The 15,990-nt window shown below is 37.1% G+C and overlaps 1 protein-coding gene across 1 annotated transcript; it reads left to right on the forward strand.

The window, feature by feature from the left end:
- Positions 1-7,232: 7,232 nt before the first annotated feature.
- dlb (deltaB) lies at positions 7,233-15,104 on the forward strand. Its single transcript, NM_130958.1, is given in 7 exon segments — positions 7,233-7,468; positions 7,602-7,841; positions 8,327-8,393; positions 8,490-8,747; positions 9,223-9,584; positions 11,384-11,600; positions 13,485-15,104. Coding segments are annotated over 7 exon segments (1,848 nt in total). The 5' UTR covers positions 7,233-7,417; the 3' UTR covers positions 14,138-15,104.
- Positions 15,105-15,990: the final 886 nt, after the last annotated feature.

The raw sequence follows: 15,990 nt of genomic DNA on the forward strand, positions 1-15,990 counted from the left end.
AAATATCGGTTTGCAACATAAAGCTGCAAAAGGAGCTGTTTTTAATGTATAAAAATCAATGGACCTGAATGAGACCGGGAAAAAGGGGAAAACATAGGACTAACTCATTTTAATTTAAATGAAATGATCAATTATAATAAATCAAAGTTGTCTGAAATATATTCTTAGCACTCTCAAGCATTCATGAAAAAAAGAATGGTATGGATTTTCTGATGGATATCCACTCCAGGATGGAGTAATATCCTTTATTATGTCTTTATGATTGCTAATAAAGTTAAATAGTTTAGGGCCTAGACTATATGGTGACCTTAAAGTCAACCCACTACAAAGTAAAATTAGAATAAATGTGTCATTGTTTTTTTGTATGTCAAATGATTTGTTTCCTCAGGTTCTACCCTGCCAGGAGGTCATGGAGACTTCTTGAGTAGACCTGGGCTCTTTAAGAATTGGAAACAACTGTTCGTAGTGTTATTTACTAATATGTTTATTATGTCTAAACTGATATTTGCCATTGTAGTTGTAAAATCTTTGGATGTAAACTGCCAGTTTGGATGTAGATTATACCGATTTTTAACAAGTTTTGATAAGACTGCTGAGTGCACACTCAGCCTTGGGTAAGAAACAGATCATACTTTGAGAGTTTGAGTGTGTTTTATTCAATCGTGGATCCTTTCACAGGTCAGGGGTCAGCTCTAAACAGCCTAGTGGTTGTCTGACGTTTGTATGCTTGAGATATTGACATTCAGAATTGTATGCATGCACCCATGTGGAAATTTTCGTAGTCTATCTGTGTTTTAACTAATTCAGGGTAAAACATCTACAGTATATGTATGACGCAGTGAATGACGTTATTTAAGAAGAGTATAATTGTTGATGTTTTGAGATTGTAAGCAGAGCGGCTGACAAACTCATTTTCGAGTGTTGAAGCTGGCTTCTGCTGATCTATTTTCAGTAAACTTTTTTTTATTTGAATCTCTGACAACGACTCTTCTTCCTCTTGGGTTCAAACTGTACAAATTTCTACAGATCCCTGTTTAAATTTACTATAGGTTGTTTATATAATTATTTCATATTTTCAAAGCAAAGTCACGCAGACTCTATTAAAGTGATATATAAAAAAATTAAATATCTTTCATCATCTACTTGCCTGAAGTTAATCTAAACATGTATATGGATTATTTTTTCCCTGCAAACACGAAAGAACATACATAATGTAGATAACTGAACAGTTTCACATTGACTTTTATTGGACAAAAACAAAACTGTCAGACATTTCTCAAAATATCATCTTTTGTGTTCAACACATAAGTCAAATGGTTTATATAATGGTACAAGTGTACAATTAAAGAATACAACTGGAATGTGTCAATAAACCAACAGTAAGAAAGCCTTTTCTAAAGAAAGGGCTTCCTGTTTTATTGACGTGTTTACCCTCTTCAGCTAAGCACCTCTGAATGCTATGTGGAGATTCTCTCTTTGGATAAGTGCTTCTCCTTCTCCAGTCTGTGCAGATGTCAAACCTCTCAAAAGCCTAAATCTGGCTACCAGTCTTTAGCCCAGATCATGTGTCAATTGCTTTTAACTGAACCTTAACTTGTTACTACTTGCAGAGCTTTCATTCGAGGATTAAACCATCTTGCATGTCAGACAGTGAGCTGTTTTTATGTCAGATCTCTTTGATTTATTTAGTTTTATTATTATTATCATTATTTTTTGCATTTATGTTTAATCCAGTGTTATCATGCACAGACCTTTATCAAAACAAATCTCTTTGATTTCTTTTTGACTTAGTCTCTGTTTTTGTGTCATTTTTTGACCATCGTTAACTTATTCTTCTCAATGCTGAAACCTTTAACAGTATCAGGTGCACATACTTTTATTAATATTGATCAATATTGATTCAAGCATGCTGTACATACATCATGCTGCTTTCTCTCATCAGGTTATCAACCATATTACATGACAACAGCATGATAAAGCATGTGTAAGGTTTTCTGTATCAGAGGAACTTTTCACAGTTCCTAGAACTACTGGAGAGGTGCCCGATTGTTAACAAGCTCACACCACAGGATCTAAGAATGAGATTAGCTGTAGGAACAGCATTTGGGGAACTAAGTTAGCTCTTTTGTGAGAGCAGGAACTACAGTGATACAAATGTATGCCAACTTGGCAAATGCACACCATAAAAACACTGGCACAGCATTTTAAAGCATTACAAGACATATATATTCAGGAAGCTATTGTTAGAGGCATTTATCTGTTCTTTTTGTTTGCAACATAGTGTTTACTTCTCAGCCTTGATGACGTTTATTACTACAATATTGGTAAAAGTGATTTATTTTGCTTTTTTTTGTGGTTTCTTTTGCCTAACTTATGCAGTAATGAAGCACAACACACAATAAAATCACAGCTTTAACCACACCTGCCATCCTTCAGCTGCTTATAGTGCTTTATGTCAGCGTTAGTCGGTTTAGAGATATTAATGATGGAGCAAAGGCAACCAGAAAAACATTCCAGGGAAAATTAGATCTCAGAAAACAAGGCCTGGTGGCTAGAAAAGCCCCTAATCTCTGTGATCTGATCTGTGGTCTGGAAGGTAGCACACATTGTAGGTCCATTGCCCTCTATTAATGACATATGTTATCCAGCACAAAATCACTCAACTAACACTAACACACTAACAGGGAACATTCTAAGAATTTTGACTAATGGTCTGGCAAAGTTGTCTAATTTTTATTTGAAATGTTTATTTAAAGTTACCTGGCCTTTTAAAGTTCTCAAGATGTTAACACAACAACATAGACTATATGTCCTTCGTGGATTTTTTTCACTGGATGTTTGTTAGATGCTTGTCAAGATTTACATTTACATTAAGTGCGTACTCTCACTAGGCACGGTTACCTTGAATGGTGCCGAAGCACTGTTGTCCCCCTCCCCTTTCCCCTGACAGCCTGCACTCACATTGCATCTGAGCCGGAGTACGGTTATGTCATCGATGATGGACTGTTCAGTTTAGCAGAAGAGAAGTGCTTTCGCTTAGCACAGTGTTGATTGCTTTAGTTATATTGTTTTGTATTATTTTTAGTCGTTTGGGATGCAGTGACAGTCAAATACTTTGCTGAACAGATCTTTTGATGCTCATAAATCATCATAAAAGCCCTTGTACAGCAGGTATTAGGAGATTTTTTAAAGGTGCAGCTGTTGTGCAGTGAGTGGTTTGCGTCTTTAATAAACCACTACAGTTTGCGTTCATTGAACAGTTATAATGATTAATAGATCAATTTGAAACAGTCCCTTAAAAGTCATGTCGCGTCTTCAGTTTCGGGCTCAGGCATGCTTTTCATTCCAAGCCTACTATACCAAAGCCCAAGTTAAACCGCGCTCTGGCACACCTCTTCCAACAGGGCCAACTCCGGCAAACCGAACCGCGTCTGAGCCCAATGCAGAGCAATCACATATCTCAAACGACTTGGGAAACAGGCCTGGGTATTGTTCGGATATCATAGTGTGAGAACGCCCTTAGTCATCTAGCAGACACTTTTGTTCAAAGCGAATTACAATTGGGGAGGCAATACACACAAGAAGTGCTAATTATACAAAGGAATTGTTTGTACTTATCGGAGGATGAACTGCTAGAGTTAAAAGTGGGAGAGAGAGAGAGAGAGAGAGACAGAAATGTTTCTACAGGTGGTTTGTCAAGCCCCTTCACCTGTGTGAAACACACTTCATAAATGAACAATGTTTTTATTATATGGGATGAATGTAAGAACATGTCTGGTGCAAATGTGTGACACTGGTACATGTGTTGGTTAAAGTGTCAGAGAGATGAAAGAGTGTGTTTTCTACAGGTGGTTTGTCAAGCCCACTCACCTGTGCGAGACACACTCAGAATTGATCAGGTTTTGGAGAGTGACTTATAGCATCTCTGTAATGGGATCACAGGTGGTGCTCACTCATTGACCGGAGGCTTCTAAATGGGATGTAGACCTGTAAGAGCAGGTGGGAATAAGAGAGTGCAGATCCAGTCCGCTGTCGTGTAAGAAAGCATCAATGCAGATAGATAAAGAGAAGTGTTACATGGGCTGCTCATTGAAGACAAGACGATCTGCAATTGTCTGGATCATCTGTAGAGGTTTAGAAAGTGCAAGATCGGAGTCCAGCTTGTGGAGCATTGGAACAGTCAAGCCTTGAAATGACAAGAGCTTGGACTAAAAGAAGTCTTAGAAAACATTCAAAGGTAATATAACCAGTGTATGCAAAAGAATACAATTTAATGCCCACTTTACTTCTGTTCTTAGACATTTAAACATAACCACTCAACATTTTGAATGTTTAAAGAACTTTCAGGGGAACTTTTAATATCTAAATGAAAGCGTCTTTTGATGGCACTTATCAAGAACATCACGTATTGTTCAGCATTCAAAACTACTGTATATAAGCTAGTTTTGGTCATTTTAATCTTTTTATTTATTTATACAGTTTTTTTTTTTATTTCAATAATCATTCATGCATCCCCCACAGCCTCGTTTTCATTGCTGAAAAAAATAAATAAATCAAGAGTGCCTATCTGTACTTGGATTGCCTTTTGTCTTCATGATAGCTTTATTTATTTACACATATCAGTGGTCTTTGAGAAATTATTTATGAGGCCCATTAAAAGACTTTATAAGTGATGCATTGTGGATATGGCTTAATGGAGGGGTTCTGAGGCACGCGTCACTTATTACCATAACAACAGCACAGCCTCGCCAGCGTGACCGACCTCAACACACACACACACACACACACACACACACACACACACACACACACACACACACACACACACACACACAAGAACACGACAACACGTCATTGCTTAATCCACTCTTGAAGAAATAGATAAGAAATTTAATTACATTCAGTTTGCATGAACGATGAGATAAGCAGATAAAGACAGTTTTACTATTCGATATTCTGTAATTTCTTATCAAACACTCAGGTCCAGTGCTGTGGAAAACAACAAAAAGGCATATATGTAGACAAATATTAGGCTACACGGTATAAAAATAGGCGCAATCATGACTGCAAGGGTTTTACCGACCGCAACAGATGCCAGTTGGGTGAGTTCGGGCGGGCTGTGGCGGACAATAAGTGACCATGTGCCGCCTGTTAACATACAGCTGTTGGAGCTGACCCACACAAAAGCGTCATCATGATATTTCCCCACCCATCCTCCAGAGCGTCTCTGAATACTGCTCAACAAAAGACACACACACACACACACACACACACACACACACACACACACACACACACACACACACACACACACACACACACACACACACACACTCACACACATGCACACACACTTGTGTCTTCACTACAGACACAAAGAACATTGCAAAGACAAACCTTTGGCCTCCCCCTGCCCGCACGCGCCATAAAGACCACACAGTCTAAGATTGATTGTGTGTGTGTGTGTGTGTGTGTGTGTATTTGTTGAACAGGAAATAATTAAAAACCGAAACCTGCGCTTGTAGCCTACATAGGGTGTACTACTCAAGAAAATATATGCTATTTCGATTAATTAAAACATAAATATAACCAGTTGCTGTTTTATATCTGTATAAAATTGCCTATATGAAACAATGATCTACTTTTTTCAGTATCAGAAATTATTTAGAATTTTTGCAGATATTTGGACATTGCCCTATGTTTAAACAAACGTCACAAACTCCCTTAAATGGTCAGGGACAACTGTACAATAGCTTTAGGTTATGGTAAAGAATCCAATGTTTCCCCTGTGCCATTACACTCCTTGGAAAATTCAGTGGAAAAAATATGTATTTTTGTCACAAACTTTCTCACGTAATTACAAAATCAGGTCTCTCATTCAAAAGGAAATTGTAACTACACCATATGTGAAGTTTTATTAGATAGAAAATGGATTCAATGGAAAAAAAGTTTGGTCTTTGTCTGTAAAATATATAATAAAAAAATTACAAAATTAGAGCAGTTTCATTTAAACTGCTATACAAAGTTTACCCAGCTAAGACATTTCTGAAAAAAATTAGGTCGGATGTAGATACATGCTGCTCTTTCTGGAATATACCCAGTGAAACTTCTGATCATCTTTTGTGGAATTGACCTCACACACAATGCTATTGAATTGAACTTTCTTTTCAAAATACTACTAGGATCCTTGTTATCTTTTAAAGATGTCTGGTTGGGTTTTTTAATTTGCCCTGATGATAAAAACAAGGAATTATTAACCTTCTTTTAATTCTGGCAAAATTCCATACACCGCTGTAATTTGTCTCAACGTATACTTTCTTTTATTGTTTTTTGAAAAGGAACTTCAACAGCACATTAGAGCCATTGTCTCCTCTAAAAATGTAAAGCTATTAGAACTGTTGACTTATTTTCATTTTTTTTTAATTTGTTTAACACTTGATTTTATATCATCTGTTTTTTTTTTCTTGTATGTGCTTATTTGATGCTTACCTCTCCATAAAACTTATATACAATCTATGTAATTTTTTATGATGCCTGTTTTTTTACCTTGACATCAATAAAAAATAAAAAAGACAACTCTGCAAATATAAAATACATTTTGAGAGTGAGATTTAACAAATAACAGCTCAGGATTTGAGGATGCATCTTGTGAGGAGACAGCATATCTATTATCATTATTCTACTTTATGCTCAACTTGAATTGTTTTGCAAAAGTTGCATTTTACTTCAACTTGCCAAACTGATTGTGTTCAAATGTATTATGCAGTAAAATAAATGTACGGCTCAAGAATAAATAAGAGACATCTTCAGTTTTATGACGAGTTTTCTGAATTTACTATTAGACATCTGGTTTTGAGTACAATAACATAATGTAACATATATAGTTCATTTATTTGTACAATATCTATACATATTATTTATTTATTGATCTTTCTTTCTTTTAGTACTTTTTAAAAGCAAAATCAGGGAAGATTCACCATATCATATTGGAGAACCCATCTGCTCTGCCTCACTGCAATTAAAACTTTCTGTTTTGATACAGATAGCATTATGGCCACCTTCAGCATTAACTCCATCAACACCACTGCCACATGCAGCAGCAGATCAATTTAATCAGGCCAATATTATGCCATATGTCACCTCTGACGTCACGTGGAGGGGGGCAAGACGTATATAACGGCGTCCATTCATCAAGTCCATTCATCAAGACGAACCGCACGCGCAGAAGAACGACGAGGACAAGTGCGCTTTTCCTATGAAGACTCACTGGACTTTCATGGACGTGCCGAGGATTTCTTACAAGGACATCTAACTTTTTTCCTTTCTTTCTTCATCTCCAAGCACTTTAAAACTTGGGAAGTAACGAATGAAGATACTTGCGCCTTTTTGTAGTAAAGTTTAGGATAAAGTGAGCGAGATGGCGCATCTGTCTTTGTACTGCCTGCTGTCTGTGTCGCTGTTGCAGTTGGTAAGGAACTTACACTTCATAATTTTTTAATGAGAGTTTAGAGTATGTATTTGTTTCATTCACTGTATTTAGCTATTATTCGTCGTTTTATTAAAAGATGCTGCATCAATACGCCTCCTCTGTCTTTGAACAGGTGGCTTCGTCGGGTGTGTTTGAGTTGAAAGTTCACTCTTTCAGCACCACACGGCGCTTCTGCAGGAGGACGCGAGACTGCAACATCTTTTTTCGGATTTGTCTCAAGCATTCTGAGGACGTGATCTCCGCAGAGCCTCCGTGCACCTTCGGAACCGGTCAGACCAGCGTCCTGCGAGCGGACCAGAGCTCCATAGCCAGCAGCGCTGCCATCCGGGTGCCTTTTCACTTCAAGTGGCCGGTAAAGTTCATCGACATTTTGGACGTTACACTAGCCTAGATTATGCTCATTTGAGGGATAGTTCACCTAAATATGAATATAATAATGTTATGTTCAACACAATAGAAGAAATTTATTGAAGATTTTGAAAACCTGTAACTATTAACCTCCATAGAAAAGACAAATACATGGAAGTCAATGGTTACAGTTTTCCAACATTTTTCAAAAAAATTATTCTTTTGTATTCAACAGAAGAAAAAACTAATATATAACAAGTAGGGTGTGTAAATGATGACAGAATTTCCTTTTTTTTTTGGGTGGAATGAACTAAACTTTTAACCAAATGTAGGCCTGAATTAGTGCAGTAAACAATTGAAATGTCAGTTCATTATACTTTTTACCTATAGGTGAAAGCAAATGAACAATGCAAAATGCCAGCTCTTCTATTTTAACCAAAAAATAAATAATATTTAGAGATCTGGAATAATGTTTTGTTCTCTCTGTAGGGGACGTTTTCTCTCATTATTGAGGCATGGAATGCAGAATCGCCCAAAGAGCATCATGATTACACAGGTAAGTCTATCAGGGACTCAATTAAGATACAGACCTGAGTCACTTTTCATTATTCAGTGCTTCAAGCTAAAATGTTTCTTCAATTTCCCTCAACAGAGAATCAAAACAACCTGATCAGCCGCTTAGCAACACGAAGGCGCTTGGCAGTTGGGGAAGACTGGTCTCAGGATGTTCACTTTGGCGATCAGAGCGAGCTCCGTTACTCGTATCATGTGTTCTGTGATGAGTTTTACTTCGGCGAGGCTTGTTCAGATTACTGCCGTCCTCGTGACGACACGCTTGGCCACTATACCTGCGATGAGAATGGGAACAAGGAATGTTTGGTGGGATGGCAGGGAGACTACTGCTCTGACCGTGAGTACCACCTGTGTGTGTGTGTGTATATATATATGTGTGTGTGTGTGTGTGCTTGAACTCTGTTGGGACAGTATGTCTGGGTCTCCAAAATGAGACCGTTCCAGCTCTTTTCGGATTGCTGTGTGTTTGTGTGTGGTGGAACCTGAGCAGCAGCGATACGTCCTCTTTATCTCTCATATCTTTGTGTGTCTGATGGAAGCTAAGCTGCTCCTCCTAGGCTTCTGGATTTCTTTTGTTCAGCTGAACAAAGAAACCCAACAGATACACGCTAGCAGGCCGTTCAATGTGTGTGTGTGTGTGTGTGTGCACGCTTGCTGCAGCTCAAAATACAAAAGAGTGCATTACCTCTGTCAGCTCACCAGCTGCTGGCCCCAACACTTAACACACCCATTCATCTGCCCTCTCCAGGGGGGCGTGGTGTGTGTGTGTGTGGTGTGTGTAACCCCCCCTCTCTCTGTGTCTCCTCCCTCAGCCATCTGCTCTTCAGACTGCAGTGAACGACATGGTTATTGCGAGTCTCCCGGAGAGTGCAAGTGTCGTCTGGGGTGGCAGGGGCCTTCCTGCAGCGAGTGCGTTCATTATCCTGGATGCCTGCATGGGACATGTTCACAGCCATGGCAGTGTGTGTGTAAGGAGGGTTGGGGAGGCCTCTTCTGTAACCAGGACCTCAACTACTGTACCAATCACAAACCCTGCGCTAATGGCGCCACCTGCACCAACACTGGACAGGGCAGCTACACTTGCACCTGCCGGCCGGGATTTGGAGGCACAAACTGTGAGCTGGAGATTAATGAGTGTGACTGCAACCCCTGCAAGAATGGCGGCAGTTGTAATGTAAGTCAACTCACATGATAAAAACACGGTATTTTTTTCTTAGTGAAAACATAGCAAACAGGATGACAACATACTTAAAAATGTATATACAGTTGAAGTCAGAATTATTATCGCACCTGGTTATTTTTCCCCAATTTCTGTTCAACGGAGAGAAGATTTCACATTTCTAGACATAATAGTTTTAATAACTCATTTCTAATAACTGATTTATTTTATCTTCGGCATGATGAAAGTAAATAATATTTGACTAGATATTTTTTTAGACACTTCTATACAGCTTAAATTGACATTTAAAGGCTTAACTAGGTTAATTAATTAGGCTAACTAGACAGTTAGGGTAATTAGGAAAGTTATTGTATAACGATGGTTGTAGACTGTGGTCTGTAGACCCAAAAATGTTTTTAAAAAAATTTTAAAACTGCTTTTATTCTTGCTGAAATTAAACAAATAAGACTTTCTCCAGAAGAAAAAATATTATCAGACATACTTTGAAAATTTCCTTGCTATGTTTAACATCATTTGGGAAATATTTAAAATAGAATAAAAAAAAAAGAGGGTGGGGGGGGGGGGGGGGGGCAATAATTATGGCTTCAACTGTATTATATATATTACAAAATTATATTTTATATATATATATATATATATATATAAACTGTAATAAAGCTTTAAAAGCTGTTTTTATATATATTAGATATTAATTTCGTACATTTTTTTGATCTGATATATAGAAGACACCCACTGAAATGTAAATAGGTGTAGCAATAGTGTTTAATAATAATAATAATAAATTTGAATTGTATTGCGCTTTTCAAATCGCTAACAAGAGCATCAAAACACAGAAAAACATGAAATACACATAAAAGTAAGAATGAAAATAATGATAAAAATACATATTAAAAGAAAGCCTCATAAATTATAAGCAATAATAAAAAGACGAGGTTTAGGAAAGTTTCCTAAAACAGTCCAGGGAACTTGCGTTCCTGATGGTTGTGGGGAGAGCATTCCACAATTAAGGTGCACGACAAGAGAATGCCCTACCTCCCATGGTGCTGAGTTTAGGTTTGTCACATATATGATCAGGAGCAGAAACAAGAACAGCTTGATAAGTTAAAATCAAAGTTTTAAAATCGTTGCGTGACTTAACAGGCAACCTGTGTAACTGTTGGAATACAGGGGTAATGTGGGAACGAGATGATGTGTGGGTTAACACACGTGCGGCTTTTTGAACATATTGTAAAATCTTAAGTGAACTGGCTGGCAGACCCCCAAATAAAGAGCTACAAAAATCTAAAGAAGACGTAATGAAAGCATGGACAAACCTTTCAGCAACTTGTGTAGAGAGAAAAGGACCGATGCGGGCAATGTTGCGTAGGTGAAAATATAAATGAAAAAGTCTTTTAAAGGATATTTAAAAAAAAAAAAGACAAGCTGTTTATGTATTTATGAGTGGCCCCAAAATTTTAATATTTTGTAATTTTAAACTTTATACTTAACCACACATGGTTTTACTCATTCATTAGCAAGAGGTTTTAATAATTTAAAATACAACACAATCATGTATTACATTGTAATACTTTAATAACTAACTTATATTCATTTTTATAAATAAAGGGTCAGAAAGAGTGTTGTTTTATTTTAAACCTAACTATGTCTCTTAATGACTTAATTAGTTACTGCGATGGGCTTCACGTACATAATGAATTGTTAAAGTCAGTTGCTGGTGTTTGAGATCTAATTTTGTGTTTATGCTTTGCTAATATTTCTCTAAATATATCTGTGTTTCTCTTTTTTCCTTGCAGGATTTGGAGAACGATTACTCTTGCACGTGTCCTCAGGGATTCTACGGGAAGAACTGTGAAATCATTGCCATGACCTGTGCAGATGATCCCTGCTTTAATGGAGGCACATGTGAGGAGAAATTCACCGGTGGCTACGTCTGCCGATGCCCACCGACTTTTACCGGATCCAACTGTGAGAAGAGACTGGACCGCTGTAGCCACAAACCATGTGCCAACGGTAAATGGACAGTGCAACTTAACAAGTTCTGTCATGTATTAAAGCAATAGTTCACTAAAGAAAATGAAAACCATCATTTACTCACTATTGACTTGTTCCAGTACAGTTTTAGTTTTGTTGAAGATTTATTGAAGAACTGCAACCACTGACTTCCATAGTAGGCTATTTGTAATTCTAACTATGTGTGTCAATGGTTGAAGGTTCTCAACATTTTTCAGAATATACAGTTGAAGTCAGAAATATTAGCCCCCTTTTGATTTTTTTCTCTTTTTAAAAATATTTCCCAAATGATGTTTAACAGAACAATGAAATTTTCACAGTATGTCTAATAATATTTTTTCTTCTGAAGAAAGTCTTATTTGTTTTATTTCAGCTAGAATAAAAGCAGTTTTTAGTTTTTTAAGAACCATTTTAAGGTCAAAATTCTTAGCCCCTTTAAGCTATTTTTTTGATAGTCTACAGAAAAAAAAACTATTATGTTTAGAAATGTGTTGAACAAATCTTCTCTCCGCTAAACAGAAATTGGGGGAAAAATAAGCAAGGGGGTTAATAATTCTGACTTCAACTGTATGTATATATATATTTTATCCAACAGAACACAACAATATCAAGGGAGAGTTAATGATGGGTGAACTATACCTTAAAAAAAGCCACAAGTTGAGTTGCTAAAGATGCTCAAACAAGAACACTTGATGGAAAGCAAATTCTAGTAGCTCCAGAAAGAAACATAAATCATTAAAGGATTAGGTCACCCACAAATGAAAATCCTGTTATTAATTTCTCATGCTCATGTGGCTCTAATTCCCTGAGACCTGAGATTCATCTTCAGAACACTAATTAAGATATTTTAGATGAAATCTGAGAGCTCTCTCATCCTCCATAGACAACAACGATAAAGAAATGTCCAGAAAATGAACTAGAAATTTGTCAAAACATTCCGTGTGGCTTCAGCTGTAATAACATGAAGCTCTAAGTAGACTATTTTGGACCAACAAAAAAAAAAGAAAAAAAAAAAGGTGGACGACATTTGGTTCCTTTTCTGATTGTTTTGGGAACATTGCTGTTTGTGAATGATGATGAGAGAGCTTTCAGCTCTCTTTTCATCTAAAATATTCAATGTTATGTTTTGAAGATGAATGAAAAACCCAGGGGGATTGGAACCACATGAGGATGAGTAATTAATAACAGAGTTTTCATTTTTTGGTGAACTAATCCTTTACTGCAATGCATTTAAATCTATTGAGCCCCCAAATAGAAAATAATAAACCATAAAATCGATACATATCAGTCATTCCAGTTGCAGAGTATCTGCTGGGTCTTAAAGTCTGAAAACGTCTTACTTTATTAAAAACTAAATTTAGGCGTTAAAAAGTCTTAAATCCACTGAAATAAGGGTTTTAGGTCTTAAATCATTTTAAATGGCTCTTCATTTTCTTATGTCAATGTAAAGCTCCAACTGGGCCAACACCCATCCAATCACCAACAACATATTTCAGTAAAAGTTTTAGGAAACATTTATTTAATTACTCAGTTTACTAATATGGCTTAACTATCTTCCTTACAATAACATTTGTTTTTTAATGTTTTTAAGGTTTAAACTTGGCCATTTAAACATCTTTAGGCCTTGTGTAAGTCAGAAATTTCATTCATTATGGTCTTAAAATGGTCTCAAAAAGGTCTTCAAAACCCTAAAGTTAAGAGTTAGAAACCCTGAGTTAAATTTTAATTTGATTAAAATGTGGTCGATGATCATGATTATCATGAAGCTTCATGGAAAAGATCAGCTTAAAGCTTTCTGCTAAATGGTGCTAGTGTTACAGTATCTGTTACAGTTCTCCTCCACTACACCTGCTCATATGTATCCTCCTCTCTGTGTAATTGTAGGTGGTGAATGTGTGGATCTGGGTGCCAGTGCTCTTTGCCGCTGTCGCCCTGGTTTCAGCGGCTCTCGCTGTGAGACAAACATCGACGACTGTGCCCGCTATCCCTGTCAAAATGCTGGAACCTGCCAAGATGGCATTAACGACTACACCTGCACTTGCACGCTGGGTTTCACTGGTAAAAACTGCAGCCTGCGAGCAGATGCTTGTCTTACGAACCCATGCCTCCACGGAGGAACATGTTTCACTCATTTCTCCGGGCCAGTGTGTCAGTGTGTGCCCGGCTTCATGGGTTCCACCTGCGAGTTTCCAGTGCAGGCCAGTCTGGAGAAGATGGCGCCAAGAGTTGGGCAGACTTCGCCCTCGGCTGTGGCGGTGTCATGTGTGTTAGGAGTGCTGGCTGTGTTTCTGGGAGTGTGTGTGGGACTGGTGGTGCTCAGAAGGAGAAGGCATAGACTGCGCAGACAGCAGCTGTGCGATTCCGTGTTTAATGATTTGGAGACGGTGAATAATTTAGACAGGCAGCACTATCCCTATGACAGAGACTTCAGTCAGGTGAAACCCTGCAACACCGAGGGCAGGATCTCTTTGGCTGCATCTCACACGCTCCCTGCTGGGCAAGAGTTTCTGTGGAGTGCTGGAGGAGGGCTTAGATGAGATGTTTTAATGCCTAAACAACACACAAACACACTCATGCATACACAAATATCATGAATACAAAAACTCGCATGCAGGGATGAGAATTTGGATGTAGCACTTGCTTTTGTCTTAATTTTTTATGAATGAATGAGTGAATGAATGAGGGATGTGTTAACCGAATAAGGGATTGGACCTTTGCCATCTGTATAGGTGGAAGACTGTAAACCAAAAACCAAAAGAGACCAACACGCACACCTCTGTGTGAATCTGTTTCCATATGAAGACAGACACGAGCACCAAATGCTGAAACACAGGTTGCAGTACTCTATATGAAGAGGACTGATGTCTTTATATAAAGATGAAGAAGTGTGAAAGTGACTCTATACAAAGAGAACTAAGTAAGGAAATACCTCTATTGAAAGAGAAAAACGTCAGGTAAACTGAAGCGCATAAAGGTTTCTAGTTAAGCTCTGGGATCTGTATAAGACTGACAAAAGCAACCCTTTTCTCTTTTTTTAAAGGATGAGAATATTGTTAATAGTTTGTCAGGATGTTACAAGCAACAAGTGTTTTGATAAAAAATAATAAATAAATAAATATAAAATATGATTTAAATATGTGGAGAAAGGGAAGCTGGCAGAACACAGTCAGCAATATGTTCTTAAGACCAAATGGTAAGATTTTACTCCAGTTTTGTATTGCGTATTAAGCAGTGTGATTCTTCCTCAACTGATATGGGGAAATATGTGTCAGTGGTTCTTATAGGTTAAATACATTAAAATCTGATTTTCTTCAGTGAATGTTTTTTTTGCCATCTTTTGCCAGATGTTTCCTATTAATTTAATCCTAAGTTGATGCCTAAGTTTCTATTTTGCATTTTTGTACTTTTGCTTTCAATCATCGTCTTGTCTGTGTAAAGATTTTATGTTAATTTATTTTGTACATGCGTTTATTACTTTAAATGAAATAAATTATATGAGAAATACCTCTGCTCTTTCTGTTTAATTGATATCACACCATTTAATTTTTATTCTTAACCCTCTACCGCATGGTGTTGCCATATGGCAACATGATATTTATGTTCATTTTCCTGCTGCTGTTTTTTTAAGCCCAACGTTCTAATTATTTTGCTGGAAAGAGAAGACTTTAGTTTAGCCAATGATGTGCTTTGGTTAAGTCACATGACATGCAGTTTTTTGTTTTGTAGTTGCTGAATGCAAATGTAAATGTCAATAAAAACAAAGGATCAAATTATGTCAGATCCACAAAAAAATCCCCTCCAGTTAGTTATAATGACATATTCACAACTTTTATCAAATTAGTTTTGTGTAAATGGGCCAAATGGCAACACTGTGCAATAGTGGAACATGCAATATTGCAATGGGTTAGCTAGATAGCAAGGTCAGCTGTGAACTTTTAACAAAAATAACATGAGAGCTAGTAGTATAATGTGGATTAGTCATATGTTAAGTGCATTTGCATTAAGGATAAAATCTAGTTTGAACGGCAATGCTACTTTTGAATAGACATGAATACAGGGAGCTGTGTATTAGCGAACACCACCATGTTCTATGGTAAGTGAAAGAAGAAAAGGACAGGTTCTTCCTGCAGATGAAAGAGATGATGAGATGGGTTTTAGTTACCATGAGAATGATGCAGATTAGACATTTGATAAGAGCAGTGATAGAGATAGTGTAGGTAAGTTAGCTTAGATGGAGGTAAGACAGGTGGAGTAGTATAGTATAATATATAAGCATTGTTAGCTAGTAGCTACATTATTCTGATGCATCTAGATATATTGGACTTGCTTTTTTTTGTTAAAATATTTACTGGAGAAAATATTTATTGTTTGTTATACAATGTTATTTGTT

Source organism: Danio rerio, chromosome 5, assembly GCF_049306965.1.
Source record: "Danio rerio strain Tuebingen ecotype United States chromosome 5, GRCz12tu, whole genome shotgun sequence".
NCBI lineage: Eukaryota > Metazoa > Chordata > Actinopteri > Cypriniformes > Danionidae > Danio > Danio rerio.